Here is a 22,980-nt window from a genome sequence, read left to right on the forward strand (position 1 = left end):
CTGGGATCTCTAGTCATTTCGTATACTTTTGGGGGTTGGCTTTCTCTTAACGGTACTGGAGGTGAGCTCCAGAAAGAAAAACAAAAAGTAGCATTTAAACCTCTCCCTTCTGTCCGCGCGCACCGGGTCGGGTTCCTGGGCGCGCGAGGGCGGAAGTGGTGGTGGCCGGCGCGGCCGGAAGTTCAGATCAGCTGATGGGGGAGGCGGCGCCGCAGCCTCTAGGAGGCCCCGGCTGCCGAGCGCTTCGTCCGGGCCCTGAGTCTCCGAGTCTGGCCGCGATCCCGGTTTACACCTAGCAGTTGGGCAAGGCCCCGTCCCGTATCTCTTCCAGGCCTGAGATCTTCGCCCGGCACGGCCGCCCTGAGCGCCCCGGCCACCCCCAGCCCCGGCTCGCCCCTCAGGCCCCGGGCCTCCCCACAGTCCCCGGCCGGCGGCCCAGGCCCCGGATCCGCGGGGGGAGACCCGGCTCCGGGGGGTGCGGGCCCCATGGAGCTGATGTTCGCCGAGTGGGAGGACGGAGAGCGCTTCTCTTTCGAGGATTCGGACCGCTTTGAGGAGGATTCGCTCTGTTCCTTCATCTCCGAGGCTGAGAGCCTCTGCCAGAACTGGCGGGGATGGCGCAAACAGTCAGCGGGGCCCAATTCCCCCACTGGCGGCGGTGGCGGAGGTGGCAGTGGCGGTACCAGAATGCGAGGTGAGAGAGTGGGCTGGCCGTGCCCCAGCCTTTCTCTGGAGCTGTCCCTGCTTAGAGCTGTCCCAGACCGGGAGCTGTCCCAAGCTTAGAACGGACTTCAGGACTCGCTTTTCCGGTCTTCCTGCGGCTGCTTTCTCCACACCTGCGTGTGTGTGTGTGTGTGTTGGAGTGATGACTGGGGAATCCTGAGTTGGATAGGATTAAACAACAGAAAGTAGATCTTTTGTCGTTCATTGGCCTTAGAAATAGGGTAAAGGGGAATTCCCACTTTGACTTGGGAGTACTTATCCAGTTCAGCCTGAGGCAGGGCAGAAAATAGAAATGAATATGAGTAGGGGGCGGATTGTGGAGAAGTGACCACTTGAAGTGACCACTTGAGGTGTCACCCCATTGCAAAGTGCACTTGGAGCTGCTTCTTCAAGGTGATGATCTCTCATCCCAGCTGCACCAAGAAGGGATTCCATCCAGAGGAAAGTGGAGGTGAACTGGCTGGTGAGAGCAGATGTCACATAGGTTTAGATCGGAGGCTTGGTTCCTGGCCGTGTTGAATACCAGTCAGAAACCATGGCTGGGACCAGTGTATTAAAACCTTAGATTTCCATCACCTGGAGCCTGGGGAGGAGTGTAGATACTTGTCTCCGGAGTCTCATGAAACATTCTTGTTTTCACTTGAGTTTCTTCCATCCTTGGGTCTTTCAGTGAGCTAACTGATTAATGCTGTGAAGGATTTTGTTTTTATTTAAGAGGATAGAAGAGGAGAGTCATTATAACAGAAGTCCTGCAGGCTCAGGACTCAGTACATTCTTTCTTTGCCTTCCTCAAGGCTCAGTTTTGTCCTGGGCTTCACTAGAAGTGGACTTTTTTCACCAGTTGAGGGGTTTAATTTGTGATTCTACTCTGGACATTCTAAGGTCCTGTTTTTCAAACTGCCCTGCAGAGATTTCCAGCACTCCTTAGGGAAAGAGAGAAACTTACATGTGTCACTACTTAGAAGTGATAATATTTATCTTCACTTAGATACCATATGCCCTATACACACACACACCCACGCACGCATGTGCACGCCTGGCAGTTTCACTGTGGGTCTTCTGTGGCTACTCTGCTTCTTTCATATTTGCATGTGTGGGTAGTCTTGGGGCTTAGAGCTCCCTCATTTTGAGGGAAATAACTGAAGATGGTGAAGATTTTTAAAATATTATAAATCAACTATACTCTAGTTAAAAAGTTTTCAACATGTTGGTATCTTCTTGAACAGGTTAAAATCTAAGAAAGCACGTCATTTCCACCCCTCCCCAACCCACCCTTTTTCAGGCACTGACTGAAAGGACCAAAGGAAACTAACTTTTTTAGAAAAGTTCTTTCAGCTCCATCATTTTCTTTTTTTTTTTCCCCATCATTTTCTAATACGTGTTTTAATCTATCAGTTTAGTGAAATATGCAGTTTTTTGTATCTTTTTGATTAAAACTGTGTCACACTTTGAATGGTAACTACATTCGACTCCAGGTGATTCCAGGAACAGCAGTCCGGTTACCTTAGGATAACCTAACCCCCTTCCCAATCCCCCACCCCAGGGCGTTTGTTGTGGAAAGCCAGGGTTCAAGTGTGCCAAAGAAAGGGCAGACTCTCTTGCTTCCGGAGGCCCCTCTCTTGAACTCTTCTGGGTTCTGGACTGCCTTTCCTCCTTAGGTGGAGGCATGGAGTCATTTAGAGAAAAAGGATAGTTAAAAAAAAAAGCAGTTAGAGAAGAGAATGGCAGGTGAGCTATATTAACAGTGTAATATGAATCTAAACTGCTAGGTATACGGGAAACTAGATGCCAAGCCAAGTGAGACTCATTACTTTCTGGGACCTGTTTGGACCTTTCTGGAACACACCTGTTTGGCCAGGAGTTTCTGGGACATCCCAGGCATCTTCCAGCAGGCTGTTACCAGGGGATTGTTTAGCTCCCTTTCCCCAGAAAGAGTCTTAAGGGTTAATGTATCCTGACGGAGGGGGTCCCTTGGTTTTTCATCCAGATGTCCTCCTTTCATAGAGAAAGTGGGGGACCCCAAGATGTGGCACTGGCATTGGTGCTGAATAATCTTGGCCCTTTTCATTTCCCTTCCTCTTTCTCCTCTCCTTGACCTTTGTTTCCATAGATGGACTGGTGATCCCACTGGTGGAGCTGTCAGCAAAGCAGGTGGCATTTCATATCCCCTTTGAAGTGGTGGAGAAAGTTTACCCCCCAGTGCCTGAGCAGCTACAACTCCGAATTGCTTTTTGGAGCTTCCCTGAGAATGAAGAAGATATTCGGTGAGGCTAAAGGACTGACGTGGAGGGGTGGGGCCCTGAAGTTCTGCACTGTGTGCTGGGCTTCCCAAGGAACAAAAGAGATGCTGTGCTTGGGGCTATGGTAAAAAGACCGCAGGGGCAGGGAGTACCTGGGATTTTCCCCAAGAGGGTGTAACACTGGGGAGAGTGCCCAGGGCAGGGCAGTCTCTGACAGGGTCTGTAGAAGGGTATTTGATACACATGGCCATGTCCTCTTCTTCACTCCCAGACTCTATTCCTGCCTGGCCAACGGCAGCGCGGATGAGTTCCAGCGAGGGGATCAGCTGTTCCGCATGAGGGCTGTGAAGGACCCTCTGCAGATAGGTACGGGTCCTGTCCTGCATTGTGGTACTTCTGGCTCCTCCCTTTCCCTGTGTTAAGAATTCAGGAACTACTGCAAGAAGCTGGAGCGGGTTGTCTAAATAACCACAGGTTCAAACGCAGAGGCCTTTGTCTTGGCGGCTCTCCCTGACCATACCCATGTTTCTTCCCAGGGTTCCACCTGAGTGCTACAGTGGTGCCACCTCAGATGGTGCCCCCCAAAGGAGCCTACAACGTGGCTGTGATGTTTGACCGCTGCCGGGTCACTTCCTGCAGCTGCACCTGTGGTGCTGGGGCCAAATGGTGCACCCATGTCGTGGCCCTCTGCCTCTTCCGCATCCACAACGTGAGGCCCTCCCCATTTACCCTGGCCCTATCTTCTGCTCCATCTCCTCCTCCTCTGCTGCATCCCTGGCCACAGTGTGAACCCCTTCGCCTCCCGGACTCTGCCTCTCTGTCCCCAGTTCCGGTGTCGGCAAGTCTTTCCTCAGATTGTTTCACTTCTCTCGATGCTCCCTTCAGGCTTCTGCAGTCTGCCTTCGGGCCCCCGTGTCAGAGTCCCTGTCTCGGCTGCAGAGGGACCAGCTGCAGAAATTTGCTCAGTACCTCATCAGTGAGCTCCCACAGCAGGTGAGGGAGGTTGGCACACCCTTCCCCAACCAGCTCTAGGGCTGCACATCAGCCTTCCTGTGAGGCCCTGGCCTCCTCGGGTCACTTCTGCCTTTGTGTCCCTTTCTCCGGACAGATCCTCCCCACAGCCCAACGTCTCCTGGATGAACTCCTCTCCTCCCAGTCAACAGCCATCAATACAGTGTGTGGAGCCCCGGGTGAGTGTGGTGAGGAAGAAGGGTAGCAGGAAGAAAGCAAGCTGGGGGTGCATAGCACCACTTACTAAAAAGGCACATCCAAGCCCCTGCCTCCAGGTGACTGACTCCTTGTTACCCCCAGACCCCACAGCAGGGCCCTCCGCCTCCGACCAGAGTACGTGGTATTTGGATGAATCGACGCTAACCGACAACATCAAGAAGACACTGCACAAGTTCTGCGGCCCCTCCCCTGTGGTGTTCAGGTAAACCGGATCTCTTTGTGCCATGTCTGTGGTGGGAGGGGCGCTTCCTTCAGGCTGTGGACAGATCCTTGGTTTTGTCAGTGCCCGCCTCCCTACCTCTCTTCCCTGTGTCTGTTCCTTGCCTGGTACAGAGAAGACGTCACTAGTGAAATCAGCGGGTGATGAGAATTTTATGTAGTCGCAGAGTGGTCTGTCCTCAGGTAGAGCACACATTATTTTTCTTCCTTTCAGCAACTGGGAAACTGAGGCAGAGAGGGATTAAGAATTTTTGTCAGGGTCATACTTTTCCCCTGTACTTTATGTTTTGACCCCTTTTGTGTCAAAGTTCTGTTGCTCTTTCACCTGCTTTATTCAGCCCCATCTTAGGGTCATCATTTTCCACTCTGCGACTTTCACAGTGATGTGAACTCCATGTATCTGTCTTCCACGGAGCCTCCGGCCGCCGCAGAATGGGCATGTCTGCTGCGCCCTCTGAGGGGCCGCGAGCCAGAGGGTGTCTGGAACTTGCTTAGCATCGTGCGGGAGATGTTCAAGCGAAGGGACAGTAATGCTGCCCCCTTGTTGGAAATCCTCACTGACCAGTGCCTCACCTATGAGCAGGTAATTCTCCCAGAGCCAGGTAACCCCATGCTGGCTCATGCTCTCTTCTCAACCGCAACCCCTTATTGCTGACAGGGACACTGGAGTGGGCTACTCTGTCTTTCTCCAACTTAGTAGGTTCATCTCAGAGCCCTCTTTGTTTCCAGATAACAGGCTGGTGGTACAGCGTACGCACCTCAGCCTCTCACAGCAGTGCCAGTGGGCACACAGGCCGGAGCAATGGGCAGTCTGAGGTGGCGGCCCATGCCTGTGCCAGCATGTGTGACGAGATGGTCACCTTATGGAGATTAGCCGTGCTGGACCCCGCGCTCAGCCCTCAGCGGTGAGTCTCCCCCAAGGCTCACCACGGTCCGAAGGCGGCCCAGCCCTGGATGACCCAGCTTTCATCTCCTCATGCACACACACATACTGCTCTTCTAGTCCTGGGGAGATGGGAGGTGCTGAGCATTAGGTTTCCAGTGACTTATGAGTCCTTTTCCTGAGAGGCTTTCTTCCTTCCCTTCCATAAGTAGCCTACTTTCCCAAATCCCTGAGTGTTCAAGTGATGTCTGTGGGGCTAGCTCAAGAAGCGCTTCCCAGGGTCCTTCCCTGTAACCCACTTTGGGGTACATCATCTCCCCCTCTGCACCCCTCCCTCCTTGGTACAGAGTGTAGCGCCCCCCACCTCCCAGCAACCTGCCCCCTCTTTGTTCCCACAGCCGCCGGGAACTGTGTGTGCAGCTGCGCCAGTGGCAGCTGAAGGTGATTGAGAACGTGAAGCGGGGACAGCACAAGAAGACCCTGGAGCGGCTCTTCCCTGGCTTCCGGCCGGCGGTGGAGGCCTGCTACTTCAACTGGGAAGAGGCCTACCCACTGCCCGGTGTCACCTACAGCGCCACTGACCGGAAGCTGGCCCTGTGCTGGGCCCGAGCCCTGCCCCCTCGGCCAGGCGCCTCACGCACTGGGGGCCTGGAAGAATTCCGGGAGCGGCCCCGGCCTCTTCCTGCCGAGCCAGCTGTGCGGCCCAAGGAGCCGGGGGCCAAACGCAAGGGATTGGGTGAGGGGGTCCCCGCATCACAGCGGGGTCCCCGCCGCCTCTCGGCTGAGGGGGGAGATAAGGCACTGCATAAGATGGGTCCAGGTGGGGGCAAAGCCAAAACACTGGGTGGGGCTGGCTGTGGGGGCAAGGGCTCAGTGGGCAGTGGGAGCAAGCGGCGGCTGAGCAGTGAGGACAGCTCCCTGGAGCCGGATCTGGCTGAGATGAGCCTGGACGACAGCAGCCTGGCCCTGGGTGCAGAGGCCAGCACCTTCGGTGGATTCCCTGAGAGCCCGCCACCTTGCCCCCACCCTGGTGGCTCGCGAGGCCCTTCAACCTTCCTTCCTGAACCTCCAGATACTTACGAAGAAGATGGTGGCGTGTACTTCTCAGAAGGGCCTGAGCCTCCCACAGCCTCTGCTGGCCCCCCTGGCCTGTTGCCCAGGGAGCTCTGTACCCGGGACGACCTCCCTTCCACAGACGAGAGTGGCAATGGACTCCCTAAAACCAAAGAGGCAGCCCCTGTGGTTGGCGAGGAGGATGACGACTACCAGGCATACTATCTGAATGCCCAGGATGGGGCTGGGGGCGAGGAAGAGAAGGCTGAGGGTGGGGCTGGGGAGGAGCACGACCTGTTTGCTGGACTGAAGCCGCTGGAGCAGGAGAGCCGCATGGAGGTGAGGGGACTTGGACAGGACTCTGAGGGTGCCCCGTGGCCATAGCCGGGAGAGGGACCATCAGCCTCTGTGTGGGAGTTACAGGACTGTTGTGCGATGGTTAGAATCCTGTAGCAGGCTCCTCACTGGCCTTGCTGCCTGCAGTCCTTTTTCTTCTCTCTATGCTGATTTTCCTGGCATGTTTAGATTGTGTCACTCTGCTGCTTTAACTCTTCAGTGGTTTCCCATAGCCCTTAGGGTGAAAATGAAGGTCCTTGGCATGGCCTGCAAGGCTTCACTTCTTCTGATCTTTGCCTGCCTCTCCAGCTTCATCTAGCTACTATCGTACTATACTCAGTTGAACCGTTCCTATAGCTTTCCATGCTCTCTTATATCCGTACTTGTGCATGGATTGGTCTGTCTGTCTGGAGTGTTTTTCCCTCATCTGGTTAGCCCCTGTTCCTTCTTCATGCCTCAGAGATCTTAGAGATTATGTCCTCTGGAAGGTCTTCTCTGAAACTGCCCCAGGTCCAAGTGAGGTATCCCCATCTGCTCCCCTCTGGACCTTTCCCAATAGTAGCTGGCTGCACACCTATTTGTGTTTGTCTGTCTATGTTTCTAACTGGCTGTGAGTTTCTGGTAGGACTGGCACAGGGCCCAGTGGATAGTCGGTGCTCATGGGAGATTTGCTGCCTGAGTGAGTGTGGTGTCCTGCCCCTCGGGAGCATTAGAGCTTCAGCACATCTGTTGCCCATGTCCTTTTTCCAGATACTGTTTGCCTGTGCTGAGGCCTTGCATGCACATGGCTACAGCAGTGAGGCCTCCCGCCTCACTGTGGAACTTGCCCAGGACCTGCTAGCCAACCCGCCTGACCTCAAGGTAGAGCCGCCCCCTGCCAAGGTGAGAGAGATCCCTCCCTTTTCCCTCCGCAGTCACCCCAACCCTCTCCCACACCCCCAGGCGAGAGTCTCCTTCTCCCTCCACCGAGGTGAGTCAGACTCATCCGCCTGCCTCCTTGTGCTTCCCTCATTAGGGCAAGAAGAATAAGGTATCTACAAGCCGTCAGACCTGGGTGGCTACAAACACACTGACCAAGGCAGCTTTCCTGTTGACAGTGCTGAGTGAGCGTCCAGAGCACCACAACCTGGCCTTCCGAGTGGGCATGTTTGCCTTGGAGCTCCAGCGGCCCCCAGCTTCTACCAAGGCCTTGGAGGTCAGAGGTTCTGTCTGGACCTTGTACTGCCATCTCCTTAGAGCCTTGCACCTTGTTATCCACTGAGGTATTAGTGGTCTGAGCTCCTCCCTGTGCCCTCAGGTGAAGCTGGCGTATCAGGAGTCTGAGGTGGCCACTCTGCTCAAGAAGATCCCTCTGGGTCCAAGTGAGATGAGTACTGTGCGCTGCCGGGCAGAGGAACTTCGTGAGGGGACACTCTGTGATTATCGGCCAGTTTTGCCTCTCATGTTGGCCAGTTTCATCTTTGATGTTCTTTGTACTCCAGGTATGATGCCTGACTCTACAGAAAGTGGGGAACTGGGGCAGGGTAGCTTTCTCTAAGGAGAAACCAAGGGCCCCAAGGGCTTTGAGTTCCCTTTAAGACACAACGGGCAGCTTCTTGGAAGGATCTAGAATGATGAACATCTTGGGTTTCTTCCCTTTTATTCTGTCCCATGTTACTTCTGTCTACATAACTTACCCTAACTTTTATCCAGTGGTTTCTCCCACGGGTTCCCGACCCCCAAGTCGCAACTGGAACAACGAGATGCCCGGGGATGAGGAGCTGGGATTTGAAGCAGCAGTTGCTGCCTTGGGTGAGTCTGTCAGTGTCTTGAACCCATATGTGAGCTAAGCCTGGCCCAGGCCTTGAAGGGCGTTGAGACATGGGCCCTCTGTGGTAAGGGGAAAGCTAGCATAAGATGTAGGGCCTACAAGACTGTCAAGAATTTAGGGCAAAAACATATGCTATAAACACTGGGTGTTACAAGGACAGTAAAATTGAACTCTAGGGTAAGGCTCTAGGAAGGGGATAGAGTATGGGATATGGGTTAAAGGATCCCTTAAGTTCCAGGTAGGTGGACAAAACACTGTGAATAAAGACACGGGGGCAATCAAGTCTTCATGAGAGTAAGGAGCCTAGCTTCTCTGAAGTGATGGATATATCAGGACAGTAGAGGGGCCAAACTGTGAAAGCCTCAGAAAGCAGGCCAGAGTTTAGGCAATGGGCACCTTCCATAGGGAATATGGGTTGAACCAGAACTCCTTACTTCACACGCTGGTGGCTGGGAGCGCTGTCTTAAGAGTTATGGCCACTCACAACCCCCTGGGCGCCTCTTTTCTCACAGGTATGAAGACAACAGTGAGTGAGGCAGAGCATCCCTTGCTATGTGAAGGCACACGTCGGGAGAAGGGTGACCTGGCACTGGCACTAATGATCACTTACAAAGATGACCAGGCCAAACTCAAAAAGGTAAGGGACTGAGGTACTAGGTTTTTAACAAGCAAAGAGAGCAAAGTTTACTACCTTTTTCAGGGGTCTCCAGTATGATGAGAAAAGGGGCTATTCTTTAAGGAGATAACTGGGGAATCTTGGAACACCTCGTCAGGAACATGAGAGACCATTGGTTCTTATAGGAATGCTTGGGCTTGAGGTGGAAGAAGAGAAGAGGGTATAAAGTTGTTCATTCATTCATTCATTTCAATATTTATTGAATATGAATATACTCAGTCCTATGATCAGTTTTACAGGGCATACCAAGACATGTAAGCCAGCCCCTCTCTTCTAGAAGGTTCTTCTGTGGAGGAAAGCCTTCCTGAGGAGGAAATTTTAAGCTGCTACAAGGAGAAAGAAAAGTAATAGAAGACAGGAGATAAAGGTCGTCCTGTCACCACTTCTTTTTCAGATCTTAGACAAACTCTTGGACCGAGAGAGCCAGACGCATAAACCACAGACACTGAGTTCGTTCTATTCATCCAGCCGCCCGGCCACAGCCAGCCAGAGGTCTCCTTCAAAGCATGGGGGCCCATCTGCCCCAGGGGCCCTGCAGCCTCTGACCTCAGGCTCTGCAGGGCCTGCTCAGCCAGGGAGTGTGGCAGGGGCTGGGCCAGGCCCCACTGAGGGCTTCACAGAGAAGAATGTGCCTGGTGAGGTGGGGGCACTGGGCAGGGGGGATGAATGGTCTGGAGCCATGTTGGGTCCCCCTTTCCCAGGCTCATCCCGGTGTCCTATTTTCCCGATGTAGAGAGTTCCCCACATTCCCCCTGTGAGGGTCTTCCACCTGAAGCAGCTCTGACGCCAAGGCCAGAGGGGAAGGTTCCCAGCCGCCTGGCACTTGGCAGCCGTGGAGGCTACAACGGACGGGGCTGGGGCTCACCAGGGCGGCCTAAGAAGAAGCACACAGGTAAGACAACCCGTGGTAAGACGTGGAGGGAAAGATATTCCTGAAGGTTGGAGTCTAACTTCTGGAGCAGATGTCTGAGACTGACTTGTCTGGTGGGTTAGGCATGGCCAGCATTGACAGCAGCGCCCCTGAAACGACGTCGGATAGCTCCCCAACCTTGAGCAGGAGGCCGCTGCGAGGGGGCTGGGCCCCCGCCTCCTGGGGTCGAGGACAGGACAGTGACAGCATTAGCAGCTCTTCCTCAGACTCCCTTGGCTCCTCGTCCTCCAGTGGAAGTCGCCGGGCCAGTGCTAGTGGAGGGGCCCGGGCGAAGACTGTTGAAGTTGGCAGGTCAGTGGGAAGAAATAAATACCCTTCTCTTCTGCCCTGGCCCACCCCGGGAGCCACATCCCTAGGGCAATGCAACCAGTCCCCGTCAGTGTCCTCACTTATCCTGGTTTTCTCCAGCCCCCCTGGACACCCATTTCAGAGAAACCCCAATCCCCGTCCCTACCCCATTGCCCCTTCAGGTACAAGGGCCGCCGTCCCGAGAGTCATGCCCCCCATGTACCCAATCAGCCGTCAGAGGCAGCTGCACACTTCTACTTCGAGCTGGCGAAGACAGTGCTGATCAAGGCAGGGGGCAACAGCAGCACTTCCATTTTCACACACCCATCTTCCTCAGGGGGCCACCAGGGTCCTCACCGTAACCTGCACCTTTGCGCCTTTGAGATTGGGCTTTATGCCCTTGGCCTGCACAACTTTGTTTCTCCCAACTGGCTCTCACGTACTTACTCTTCCCACGTTTCCTGGATTACAGGTAAATCCAGTATCTTTTGATTTGGGTATGGGAAGGGAATTAATGCATGGTGATAAGAACCTTATCCTTGTGGTTACTGACCTGATAGGAGAGATGCCATTCCCATTCCCACTGCCTATCTTAACCACATTCTGCCCTGCTCTCCTTTTCCTGAAGGCCAGGCAATGGAGATCGGCAGTGCAGCCCTGACTATCCTGGTGGAATGCTGGGATGGGCACCTGACGCCCCCTGAGGTTGCATCCCTGGCTGACAGGGCGTCACGGGCACGAGACTCCAACATGGTGAGGGCAGCGGCGGAACTCGCCCTAAGCTGCCTGCCTCATGCCCATGCGTTGAACCCCAATGAGATCCAGCGGGCCCTGGTGCAGTGCAAGGAGCAGGTATTTCTATATGCGATTGGGGACCTGCTTTGGGACATCTGGGCAGGAAGGTTGGGCATGGAAAAAACTGATGGCCCAGGTCTTGATTTCACAATCCTGGCATTCATCAACTATCCGATTGGTCCTCTCATGGTGACAGCTGACATAGTAATGTGCTTTAATATCCATTACATCCTTTACAACTCTAAGGATAGGACTATTCCTATACTAGAGAGATTATCTCTAGTATATTATCTAGATTATCTCCACTGGGGGTGGAGTCCTTGGGGAAGGCCTGAGGGAGATGATGGGAGTTGGCTGGGGGTAGCTAAATCAGGTTGGAACTGGGATTGCAACTTGGGTCTTGACTTCTACTGGTCAACAGAGATTTGTTCATTGTCTATGTGAAGCATTCACTGCTCTGACACTGACTCTGAACATTGGCTCTGACCTTGGCTGCCTCCCCAGAACCAGCCAACTCTGAAGACATCAGAATTTGTCATCTAAAACTGTCCCTGAGTAAAGCCCTCCATCCTTAACCCTCTTTGTCCCTCCCTTTCAGGATAACCTGATGTTGGAGAAGGCCTGCATGGCAGTGGAAGAGGCGGCTAAGGGTGGGGGTGTATACCCTGAAGTGTTGTTTGAGGTTGCTCACCAGTGGTTCTGGCTATATGAGCAAACAGCAGGTGGCTCATCCACAGCCCGTGAAGGGGCTACAAGCTGTAGTGCCAGTGGGATCAGGGCAGCTGGGGAGGCTGGGCGGGGGCTGCCTGAGAGCAGGGGGGGCCCAGGGACTGAGCCGGTTACAGTGGCGGCGGCAGCAGTGACAGCAGCCACGGTGGTGCCAGTCATCTCGGTGGGGTCCAGCTTATATCCAGGTCCAGGACTGGGGCATGGTCATTCCCCTGGCCTGCACCCCTACACTGCTCTACAGCCCCACCTGCCCTGCAGCCCTCAATACCTCACCCACCCAGCTCACCCCGCCCACCCCATGCCTCATATGCCCCGGCCTGCCGTCTTCCCTGTGGCCAGCTCTGCATACCCGCAGGTGAGACCAGTGTTCTGCTGGGAGGCTGGGCATGTAGGGGAGCCCACCGGGGGTTCATAGGGGTTGGAGGAGGGCACTCTGGGAGGATGATAGGGCTGTCCCAGAGTCCTGGTGAGGGGGTGGGAGTCAGGGGACCAGCCCCACTACGCTCAAGAAATGCAGGGATGCCCAGGTCTGGGATGAACAGGAAGGAGCTCCATCCTAACACAGTTTGGTTATCTTCCTTTTCTTCTCCCCACCTCTAGGGTGTGCATCCTGCATTCCTAGGGGCTCAGTACCCTTACTCGGTGACTCCCCCCTCACTTGCTGCCACTGCTGTGTCTTTCCCCGTCCCTTCCATGGCACCCATCACAGTACATCCCTACCACACAGAGCCAGGGCTCCCACTGCCCACCAGTGTGGCCTGTGAGTTGTGGGGACAGGGAACAGGTGAATGGAGGGGTGGCACGCTGGGCAGGGGTGGTGGGGAGGGAAGCCTCTGTCCCTCTTGGGGCTCTGAGTTCCTCACGTGGCTTTCATCCTGCCCCCAGTGAGCAGTGTCCATCCAGCTTCCACGTTTCCAGCCATCCAGGGTGCCTCACTGCCTGCCCTGACCACACAGCCCAGCCCTCTGGTGAGCGGGGGTTTTCCACCACCCGAGGAGGAGACCCACAGCCAGCCTGTCAACCCACACAGCCTACACCACCTGCACGCTGCCTACCGCGTCGGTGAGAGGAGGTCCCTTTCTGCACTCCCACCGGCTCTTTAGTGGCCCCTCCCCACCCTACCTCTTAGTTTACTGGGGGGCTGGGTGATAGGGTGCGGTAAGGGGTAGGGAATGGACGCTCACCACGGTCTCACCCTTTTCTCCCAGGAATGCTGGCACTGGAGATGCTGGGTCGCCGGGCACACAACGATCACCCCAACAACTTCTCTCGCTCCCCTCCCTACACTGATGATGTCAAATGGTTGCTGGGGCTGGCGGCAAAGCTGGGTAACACCTCCCCTCCCCAGGACCATTGTCCGCCCTCACCTGCTTCCCCAACCTTCCTATCCCAGACCTCCTTCCTAGCTCTTGCTCAGAGTTGAGGCCTTGGTCGGGTATGTGTGCGTGCGCGGGGGGCGGGGGGTGACCTCAGCTCCTGGGGTGGAGGGAGGCTCTCTGCCAGGCCAGAGCTGAGAGAGTAAAGCTGGGTCCCTAGGGCAGAGGTGGCCACCCCCGTCTCATGCCCCTCCCCCTGCCCCCCAGGAGTGAACTACGTGCACCAGTTCTGTGTGGGGGCAGCCAAGGGGGTGCTGAGCCCGTTTGTGCTGCAGGAGATCGTCATGGAGACGCTGCAGCGGCTGAGCCCTGCTCACGCCCACAACCACCTGCGTGCCCCGGCCTTCCACCAGCTGGTGCAGCGCTGCCAGCAGGCGTACATGCAGGTGACCACCTGGGCAGTACGGAGCGGGGTGAAACCCCTGGGCAGGCAGGGGGAGGGGCCTGCCTGTGCTCAGTGGCTCATCCTCCTCACCCCGTCCAGTACATCCACCACCGCCTGATTCACCTGACCCCCGCCGACTACGACGACTTTGTGAATGCCATCCGCAGTGCTCGCAGCGCCTTCTGCCTGACACCCATGGGTATGATGCAGTTCAACGACATCCTGCAGAATCTCAAGCGCAGCAAACAGACCAAGGAGCTGTGGCAGCGGGTCTCACTCGAGATGACCACCTTCTCCCCCTGAGTCTGGCCCCCCTAGGGCCCTATACAGGGACACAGGCCTGTGGCTATGGGGGCCCCTCACCAAGGGGGAATGAGTCTTGGTTGGACAGATCATCCCCACTCAGTTCCCCAGTAGCCCAGACTGGCAGCTGCTCTTGGGCTGTAGCTTGGGGCCAAGATGCCTCAGACCCTAGAAGCCTAGGGTTAGGGGAGACAGCCCTGTCTGGGAGCGGGCATTGGGTGGCCTCTGGTATTTATTTGGCATTTATAAATATATAAACTTTTTTTACTCTCGTCTGCCTGGGCCTTTCCCTTCTTTCCCTCCATGCGTGGATAAACCTTGAACTAGGGCAGAGGAAAAGTTGGATACTTCCTTTATTCTAGGTTTCTCCCACTCCAGCGAGGCAGACAAAACAGAAAAATAAGGATGTTTATTAAAGTCATTTCTAGCCCATAGCTAGGGCTCATACTCAGCTCTATGAGCCATCGTCCGACCTCATCCCCATTCAATGTGAATGACATTAGGGAGGCCGGGCCACAGGTAGATCCCATTGATCCCATGGTAAGGGGTCCCTCCCATAGCCAGTATAGATAGATACACTGCTGGGGATGAAGAGGGAAAGCACTGGATTAATACGTTCCTCTACCCCCTGCCTGGACCCTCTCATTCCCTCCACCTTTCAAGACCATGGGCCAAAGGTGCCTAGTACCATCTTGCAGGGTATCAAGGGAATCCCCTTTATTACACCCCACAACTATGGGAAAGGGATGCCCTACCCTTCTGAGCCATCCCAGGCCTAAAGGCCACTGAGGTAGAAGGGGGGGGGACCAGGCCACTCTAATCCCCTTGTGGGCCGCCCTGCTCTGGGCTTGCCCCTTAGGGAAGCAGGGGGCTTTTGCTGGTACAAGAGGCTGATACATCAGCCCGAACTGGAATGCTGCAGTTCTCCTCGAAGCCATGAGGGCACCGGCTGTCCAAGCCGGCTCAGCAGCTTCGACAGCTCCAAATTGTGGTTCCGGAAAAAATCCGTAAGGAAAAGGCGGGACTAACAGGAGAAAAAATGAAGTCAGAATGGTAAGGAGTGGACAGGATCAGATCTCAGACATGAAGAGGGAAACCCTGTCCCTGGTTTTCCTTACCTCAGTGTCCATATCTGGGTACTTCCGGCCTTTGCTCTTGCCTAGACAACGAGTCTTGCCACCTTCAAGTCCCTGGCACCAGAATCCCTTATCTTCATCAAACCTGCTCAACAGGAAAAGGCCATGAAGTAACAGAAAAGAAATCCAGGCCCCATAAATGAGCACTACTATCTCTCCCAGCCCACAGGGACACATGCCTCTCCTTGCAAGACAGGTAAATTCATTTCTCTTCCAAACAGACATGGTCAACCGGCTTCCCCACTTCCCCCAGAGTCATCCTCCCCTGGGTCATGCTCTCCCACCTGAGGGTCCGTGTGTAGTTCAGAAAGGGTGTGATACCCAGGAACTTCTGGATGCTCTCCATTGAGGCAGCTGGGTTGGTACGCAGCTCTTGCCCATCCACAATCAGCAACTAAAGGGACAGGGATGTGGTTCCTTGTATGTTCCTTAGAAGCCACTGGGCTGACAGGAAAAGGAAGGGGACCTCCATGAGGGCTACAGGGGAACTGTACCTGTCCAGAGGGGTAGTAAGTCAGCCAGCGTTGTAGATGAGTGGAATAGTAGCCGGGGACAAGACAACGGTTTTGTAGGGAACGAAGTGCTGGAGGGGCCTGGGAGGAGGCTGAAATCACCTGGTAGAAGGTATAGTTCAGAGCAACTGGGTCTCCATGTGCTCGCTGATGCTGAAGGACAAGGAATAAGAAGGGAAAGAATTGGTGACCTGACAATTATTCTGCCTTTCCTCTTGGTCTGGTGAACAGACCCCTCCCCAAGGTGCTAGCTTACTTTCCCTACCCTCATTCCTTTCTGCCTCTCCAGCAGTCACCACCTCTCATGTTCTAATGTGTCCCTAGCTTCAGACTCACCTGGTACCAGGAGTACGCCCTGTCAGCAGGGTTGGTGAGCACAGTGATGATCTTGGCTCGTGGCAGGAGGGCAGCTCCCCGCCGTGGTACAACCTCTGAGTCAAAGTATGTGGCACTTTTTTCAAATAGGAAATCAGTGCTGGCATTGGAAGGGACAGGGAAGAAATCCATGTACCTAGGAAGTAGTAGAGAAGACAGGGAGACAATTTGCAGAGAGAAGGGGCGAGATGCCTGGGCTGGTGGAAGCAGGAATTGGGGGGTTTAAGAGGAAAGGAATGTTCTGAGAAGCATCCCAGGTCTTACCAGTCAATGCCCTTGTGGTAATTAGGGCCGTTGAAGAACTGAATCTCCTCAAAGGTGCTGGGGCTAGGGAAACTGCTAGTCACAGCTGGGTGCAGGCTCAGGAAGAAGTGAATAGCTGTGGTCCCTAAATGGGAGAGAAAGTCCAGGCCATGGTGGGAGAGAATCCAGCTCAACAACATCAGCTTGAAGGAGGTCACAAACAATCACTCTGGGTAGTAAAACACCCTTTGGCCAAACTAGAGCGAGAAAAGAAAAGCCAGAGAGAGGTCCAAGGAAGGGTTAAAATGGTTCTCAGCCTTGACTGTGTATCAGAATCACTTGTGGATCTTTAAAAAAACAACAATGACAAAAAAAAAGACGTAATTCTGATATACAACCAGGTTAAGAATCACTCAAAGGGACTTCCCTGGTGGTCCAGTGGTTAAGAATCTGCCTGACAATGCAGGGGACACTGGTTTGATTCTTGGTTGGGGAAGATCCCGTATGTTGTGGAGCAACTAAACCTGCTAGCCATACGTTCTAGAGACTGTGCTCCACAACAAGCCACAATGAGAAGACCACACATTACACTAGACAGCAGCCCCCTGCTCACTTGCTGCAACTAGAGAAAGCCCTCACGGCAACGAAGACCCAGCACAGCCAAAAAAGTCACTCAAGGGACTGGATTAATGAGGGGTGGGTATGAAAAGGGAATTCCTTGGCCAGAGAATTCTCTGGATTTAAGGCAACAGAAATTGGCTAAGGATAATTCACCTGTCTTCTGGGGTCCCACAATGAGGAACTTGGGGAGCCGATCACAGGTTTTCTCCTTGGACCAGATATCTTTGTGCCTCTTGTCGTCACAGGGATTCTAAAGGTGAGGCCAATAATCAGATAATCTTTTCCTCAAAAGCCACCCCCATCATGTCTCTAGGTCAGCCTGAGTTCCACCTCTACCTGCCAAAGGGGGCTTCGCTCTTGAGGGAAGAGGTCAAAGTACTTTCGTGCGAGAGGGACAGGAGGAAGGGTCTGTAGGCGCAGCCTCGTCCAGCACTGGAGAAAGCGCACCAGGCTCTCAAAGGTGTACAGGCCCAGCCGATCATTTCCATAATTAGACAGATGGGTCATAAAGATGCTGATCTGAAAGGGGGTGCCTGCATGTCAGATTTGGAGAGCCTACCCCACTTCAAAAGTGGGCTTGGTGAGCAAAAGTCTCACCCTGCAAACACACTGGCTGTCCCATCTTCCAGCCCTTCCTCTCGGCACCTTACCGGATTAAGCAGCACTGTCAGAAAGAGTTCTCCACCTCGGATGCTCCGGTCGAGTTCACGAGAGCCTCCGGGATACTCATTATAGAAGATTGTGTGAGTGAAGAGGCCACATGTCTGCCGCGGCAGCACCTGAAGGGAAAAAACAACAACAGGGAGAGATAAGATTGGAAGGTAGAATGAGAACTAGATGAAGGACAGAAGACTTGAGGCATTTTAGGATTCCTTGAGTTTACAGAGGACAGCTTGAAGTTACAGCAATAAAGCTCTTGCTCTATGCATTGTGACTTTTCACCCCTCTACCCCCCGTTATTACGGACGAGCTTGGACAATGCAGGCTGGAGGCTGGGCGATTATGGGAGTTGATTCAGGTTTGTACTGGGAGTCCCTCACCATAATGCCATTGTGAATGAAGCCACGGCGGTAGCGGGCAGGGCGGAGATGGGGATACTCCTCAGTGCTGGTCACCTGGATGCCCCACACAGATTTCCAGGCTTCATAGAGCTGTGTGTGGATGGGGTACACGCCGGAGTGGTGGGGGGCCACAGCATACCCCAGATCCGTGGGAATCCCATGCTCCTGGGAATGGGGCACAGACTCTCACCAGGACCTGGTGAGGTTTGGGGAGTAGAGGGTAAAGGGGGTGGGGATGCCTCCATAGAAAGAAAATAGGAAAGGACAAGGGAAGGGTACTCTGCTAGGGAAAGGTCGAAAAGGAAGCATTATCTTTGGGGAAAAGTATGGGGAAGAAATCCAAGGGTCTCACCAGAGCAAACTGTTTGTTGAGCCTCATCTGGTCAGCCAGCACGGAGCGATTGTGGAACAGATGTGGCTGCATGTGGCTCCACATGTGGGGGAACCACCAGAACTCTTGGCGGTGCTTCAGCAGCATGTCGTCCCCAGCATCCTCCTCCTCTGTCCCTATGACCACACACTGACCACTGACCAGAGCCAGTTAGGCCCTGGTACTCCTTTGTTCTGTACTAACATGGACTGCTTTCCATCCTTGGGACAACATGGCTGACCTCTGCCCACCTAGGACTATTTTCCCCATTGCCAACCTGCCCTCCAGCCACCCATGCTAACCGAAATTCCCACCCACTGCTAGCTCCTCACAGCATTCTGACCCCAAACCTTGCCCCCTTTCTCCAACCTGTCTGCCCAGGAGGATGGACAGTGAAGGGACAGATCAAACTAAGACTGATATGCTGAAGGAACAGGCGAACGAGCTCACCAGTATGATAGAACTTGCCCGAGAAGCCCAAGTTGAAGGTGAAGTTGGGGACTAAGGTCCTGAGTTTGTTCTGGGTGGTCAACAGGGCCTGGGAAGAGTAGCAGGAACATGAGAAATCAGGAAAGAGCAATCTAAGGAGAAAATTGAGAAGTCGCATTCTTCTTGCCTGGAAAAGGGCAAGCTCAGAATCAAGGAAGGGAGTCTGAAAGGACAGAGCCTGAAACAGCTTCTAAGAAAAGAAATCTGAGTCAGGAAAAAGAAAGACTGACCTCAACATCAGCCACCTTCATGCGGGTACCTTCCTTGCCCACAAAGATGTCATCGATGTCTACCAAGATGTAACGGTCAAGGTCCAAGCAGAGGCGCTTGCCAGTGAGGTATGCAACGGCATCAACGAAAACTAGTTTGTGGAGCCAGAAGGAGAGGCCGTGACCAAAGAGCACCCTCTGGATGCCGTCGTGAAGCCCCAGGTCCTGCACCACAGTGGGAAGCCGGGCCCGGCGAGGCACTGGTCCTGGCACAGGGGGCTCAGCCAGCCGAAGGCTGGCGAGAAGCACTGGTTCATAGGTACTGTGGTTCGATTGGAAGATGGTCCAGTCATCACCGGGTAGTGGCCCAGGCTCCAGGCGGCTGGGACGTGTGAGATGCAGGAGTGGAGCTGTAGGATTCACTTGGTAGTCCCGAAGCCCCAAGTTTGAATGTAGAAAAAGCGGAAAGCCCTTGAGCTGGGCACTCAGTAGGCTATGCTCATGGGCTCGGAAAAAGCCAATGATGCCCACACCATACTCCACACAGTACCGGTCTAGTAGTTCCCGACTCCAGGCATCCAGGTTGACATACTTGAGCAGGTTCTCATAAATGACCAAGACATACCGGCCACGGGTATGATCAGTCAGTGTGGGCATGTCCCCTCGGCCAGGTGCCAGCTCAGTGCTATAACGAAAACGGCTAGACTCCAAGATGGCCACAATCTCCTGCCCTAGCTGCGAGTATGCACTCTCCACAAACACGAGGACCACGGGTTCAGTCCGCGCTGTCTCTGGAGGCCTGGGGGGCCGAGGTGGAACTGGAGGCCGTACAGGGCCAGGACCACCTGCCGCGCCACTGCTGCAGTCTCCCAAGGGGAGGGGCATTGGTTCCTTGGCCTTGGGGCTGGTGGATACGTAGTAAGCCAAGAAGCCCATGGAGCCCAGACTGAAAGCAATCAGCAGCAGTATGAGGCGGTGCAGTTCCAGCTGCCGAGCTGGGCGTACCACCTTCCACAGCTTGAGCATGGCGGGGAGGTGAGGCAGGGATGGGGACCACCTCAGGGGATGGGAGGTAGGAGTTCTATAGGCTGAGGCTCTCTGGGAGGGTAGAAGGATATGAAGAGGGGACAGGGATTCCCACAGGGTCAGCTCCCTGCAAAGGTGGAAACAAGTCCCCTTAGTATAGGGTAGAGGAGGTAGAAAGGGCAACAGAGGGAAACTGGACAGAGTTCATTGGTCTCAGGTCACCATGGCCCACTGGCCCATGCCTTCAGGATGCAAATCTAGTTAGGCTCCACCTTTGGTCTTGGTTGAGCTCCTCACATCAGATGTCAGAGTTCCTCACAACCTGTAAGAAAAATTGGTGCATTACTTCTCTCCTTGAAACTGTAATCAATCCATCCACCCCCATTCACCCCATCTCTCTTACCTCCTGCTCACAGGATGGTTTGTTCTCCAAGAACAAGCTCCTGTAGAAGAACAACAAAATCTGAGTCTCATACGTTAGCTTCACAGACTGTTCCCTTTCTTAGAATGTTGTCTAAATTCTCCTCCCTGAACTAAGTTCAGAACTGAAGCAGTATATCCAAGGTCTGGAAGAGAACAAATCTCCCATCTGTAAGAGGATATTTGGCCTCTTACTTTCAGAAGGCTGAAAATGAACCTGCTCTGAAAGGAGTTCCCAGCCTGTGACTGAGCAATTGGTCAGCCAGTAGGGGCTCTGGTCTTCCTGTGAAGAAGGGAAGGAAAGCCCCAGAAGTCCCATGTTCCAACGAAATATCAGATAAGAGGAAACTCGTGTGTCCGTTAATCTCCCTCATCTATCAAACCCAACATCTCAGACTAACAGCACTAACGAACTTGCAGTCAGGTGGACACTATGGTAGGCGAATTCAAGAGGAAAGACAAATGGTGCTAGCTAATCATTCTATTACCTTCCAAGCCCAGAACCTGAGGATTCTCTTCCCCACTCCTTGTGAAAAATTACCCACCCCTGCTCTTTACCTTATCTGTGCCAATGTCAGAAGGGGTGATAAAAATATAGCCCCAGAGCAGGCCACATCACTGGCACCTAAGAAAAGCTAGAGAGGTGAGACCAGAATCTGTCTCCCTATCCACTCTATTTCTCCTTCCTAATTTAGCCTGGATAGTACTACATTCTCATCCCTAAACAGATCAGAAGGGTCCTGAGCCAGCCTAGAGAGACATGAGGGATTGAGTCCTAGTACAGAAATAGAGCAAGCTTGAATAGGGCTGGGTGGCAGAGAGCAACAGGAGCTTAAGTAGTACCCAATCAATAACAGAGAAAGGAGAAAGTACCATCAGAGAATAGTTTTAAAGAGATCTACATTTCAGACTTTCTTCCTTAAGTAGACCAACTAGAAGCTTTACTGTCACTCTCCCCATCTTAATCATTTCTAATAAGGCCAGTGGCAGGCAATCTCTACCACTCACCCCCCACACATACACATCTTGGGGTGATTAAGCAGAGATGGGGGTCCTTCAGAATTGAGAAAGACAGTTTAAGAACAGTTCAGCTTTGGCTTGAGTAAAACCAACTGGCATGAAAAGACAGCTGGGAAAGGCTCAAAACGGTGATGGGAAGGCGTGAATCCTAAGACCTAGAGGAAACTTTTTGGAGTAAACACAGTAGTGAGAAGAAATCACTGTAGAATGGAGGAAGTAGATACTGGGGGTGATCACTCATAATGTCAAGGATAATAGTTAACATTTACTTGGGGCTTACTCTTTGCCGGACATTCTTCTAAGAGCTTTCTCTATATTTAATGCTCACACCAGTCCTAGGAGGTAAGTAATATCCCCGTTTTACATATGAGTAATTTGAGGTCCAGAGAAGCTTAGTAACTTGCCCAGGATCACACAGCTCAGTCAGTGGAGGAACTGGGATTCAAAGTCAGACCTGTCAAGCTCCAGCCCTGCTCTTAACCACTGCATTTTAGCTTCGGACCTAGAAGAAGCAGCAATATTCAGAGAAGGGGTGATGAGAAAGTCCTGGGGGAGGGGGAGGGCGCGGGGTGGGATGATAAATACTGAAGCTGGACCACGGCCGGGGAGGGGTTGCTGAATGTGGGCGCAACAGCGGGAGGAGAGCAATTGAGGTGGGGGCTGAGGAAGGCAGGGGTGTGGGCCCCGCGCTGGGAGATCAGCAGTGCAGATGCCGCGGGAGGAGGGGGACCTAAGCAGCGACAGGGGCGTGGGGCGCTGGCACACAGGGGTCACAGACGGAAGGCCCAGCTGGGGGGAACGTGGGTTCACAGGTGTGTATAGAGAGAGTAGAGCGTGAAGCATTAAAGCGGAAAGAAGGGGCTAGGGGCGCGCGGAGGAGAGTCTGCGGTGACATCGGGGCGGGCGTCGGGCTGGAAGAGCCCCGAGGGGAGGAGGAGCCCGGGGCAGAGGGGACCAGCCAAGAGGAATGAGGCCACGACCAGGGCGGCCTGCGGAAGGGACAGGGGGAGGGGTGCGCGGGCCGCCCCGAGGGGCCGCCGGGGACGCCCCTGCGGGCGGTTTCGGTGGCCACACTGAGGGAAGGAAGTCTGTGAGGGGAGAGCTGTGGGGACCGTGGGTGGGGGCCACACTCTGAGCGGGGGTCTCCTCAAGGGCGGCTCACCCGGCGGACTGGGCGGCGTCCCCGCTGTCCCCGGGCTCCGCCACGTCCCGGGGCTGCCCGGCTTCCCTGCTCTCGGGGCCTCGGGCCGCGTCGCGGCGGCTCCGCCATCTCCGAGCGAACGTTCTGCCGCAGCCGGGCCCAACCACCGCTCCCACCGGGGGGAGGCGGCGCGCTGCCGCTCGCGGCCCCGCTCGGGTCCCCGCCGCCTCCGAGCCTGCCAGCCGCGCGGCCGAGGCGCCGGGCCGCTGAACGGAGTTCCCCAGCGCTCGGCTGAGCCGCGACCTCAGAGACAGCCGGCTCCGCGCGCCCCCGGCAGAGGCGCTCCCCTCCTTCCCGCGAGGTGGCACAACCTGGCGAGC

General features: G+C 54.4%; 2 protein-coding genes across 9 annotated transcripts; one reads left to right on the plus strand and one right to left on the minus strand.

Moving 5' to 3' along the window:
* The first annotated feature begins 206 nt into the window (after positions 1 to 206).
* On the plus strand, positions 207 to 14,249 carry ZSWIM8 (zinc finger SWIM-type containing 8). 5 transcript variants are annotated; one of them, XM_061161841.1, is made up of 26 exons: positions 207 to 694; positions 2,834 to 2,987; positions 3,235 to 3,329; positions 3,500 to 3,672; positions 3,849 to 3,956; positions 4,072 to 4,153; positions 4,275 to 4,395; positions 4,794 to 4,995; positions 5,142 to 5,317; positions 5,694 to 6,687; positions 7,435 to 7,566; positions 7,700 to 7,879; positions 7,982 to 8,165; positions 8,377 to 8,475; positions 9,007 to 9,131; positions 9,565 to 9,805; positions 9,904 to 10,062; positions 10,164 to 10,392; positions 10,572 to 10,861; positions 11,018 to 11,241; positions 11,783 to 12,268; positions 12,514 to 12,697; positions 12,799 to 12,975; positions 13,122 to 13,241; positions 13,565 to 13,675; positions 13,774 to 14,249. In XM_061161841.1, the coding sequence occupies exons 1-26, from the start codon at positions 487 to 489 to the stop codon at positions 14,232 to 14,234; spliced, it is 5,715 nt and encodes a 1,904-aa protein (XP_061017824.1). In that variant the 5' UTR covers positions 207 to 486; the 3' UTR covers positions 14,235 to 14,249. The 5 variants fall into 5 exon arrangements, with proteins under 5 accessions (XP_061017824.1, XP_061017825.1, XP_061017826.1 ...); XM_061161842.1 differs by having other exon boundaries at positions 208 to 694; positions 12,514 to 12,673; XM_061161843.1 differs by having other exon boundaries at positions 208 to 694; positions 13,497 to 13,675; positions 13,774 to 14,117.
* Positions 14,250 to 14,371: 122 nt separating this feature from the next.
* NDST2 (N-deacetylase and N-sulfotransferase 2) lies at positions 14,372 to 22,760 on the minus strand. 4 transcript variants are annotated; one of them, XM_061161849.1, is made up of 16 exons: positions 22,622 to 22,759; positions 21,914 to 21,961; positions 20,423 to 20,462; positions 19,015 to 20,341; positions 18,746 to 18,833; positions 18,278 to 18,432; positions 17,905 to 18,090; positions 17,515 to 17,643; positions 17,201 to 17,383; positions 17,018 to 17,114; positions 16,265 to 16,388; positions 15,962 to 16,136; positions 15,608 to 15,778; positions 15,398 to 15,507; positions 15,096 to 15,198; positions 14,372 to 15,001 (listed from the first exon to the last, which is right to left on the minus strand). In XM_061161849.1, exons 4-16 carry the CDS (start codon positions 20,017 to 20,019, stop codon positions 14,876 to 14,878), a joined length of 2,652 nt encoding a protein of 883 aa, XP_061017832.1. In that variant the 5' UTR covers positions 20,020 to 20,341; positions 20,423 to 20,462; positions 21,914 to 21,961; positions 22,622 to 22,759; the 3' UTR covers positions 14,372 to 14,875. The 4 variants fall into 4 exon arrangements, with proteins under 4 accessions (XP_061017832.1, XP_061017829.1, XP_061017833.1 ...); XM_061161846.1 differs by having other exon boundaries at positions 21,729 to 21,961; XM_061161850.1 differs by having other exon boundaries at positions 17,905 to 18,015; positions 20,423 to 21,961; positions 22,622 to 22,760.
* Positions 22,761 to 22,980: the final 220 nt, after the last annotated feature.

The sequence above is a fragment of the Dama dama genome, chromosome 15 (genome assembly GCF_033118175.1).
Source record: "Dama dama isolate Ldn47 chromosome 15, ASM3311817v1, whole genome shotgun sequence".
NCBI lineage: Eukaryota > Metazoa > Chordata > Mammalia > Artiodactyla > Cervidae > Dama > Dama dama.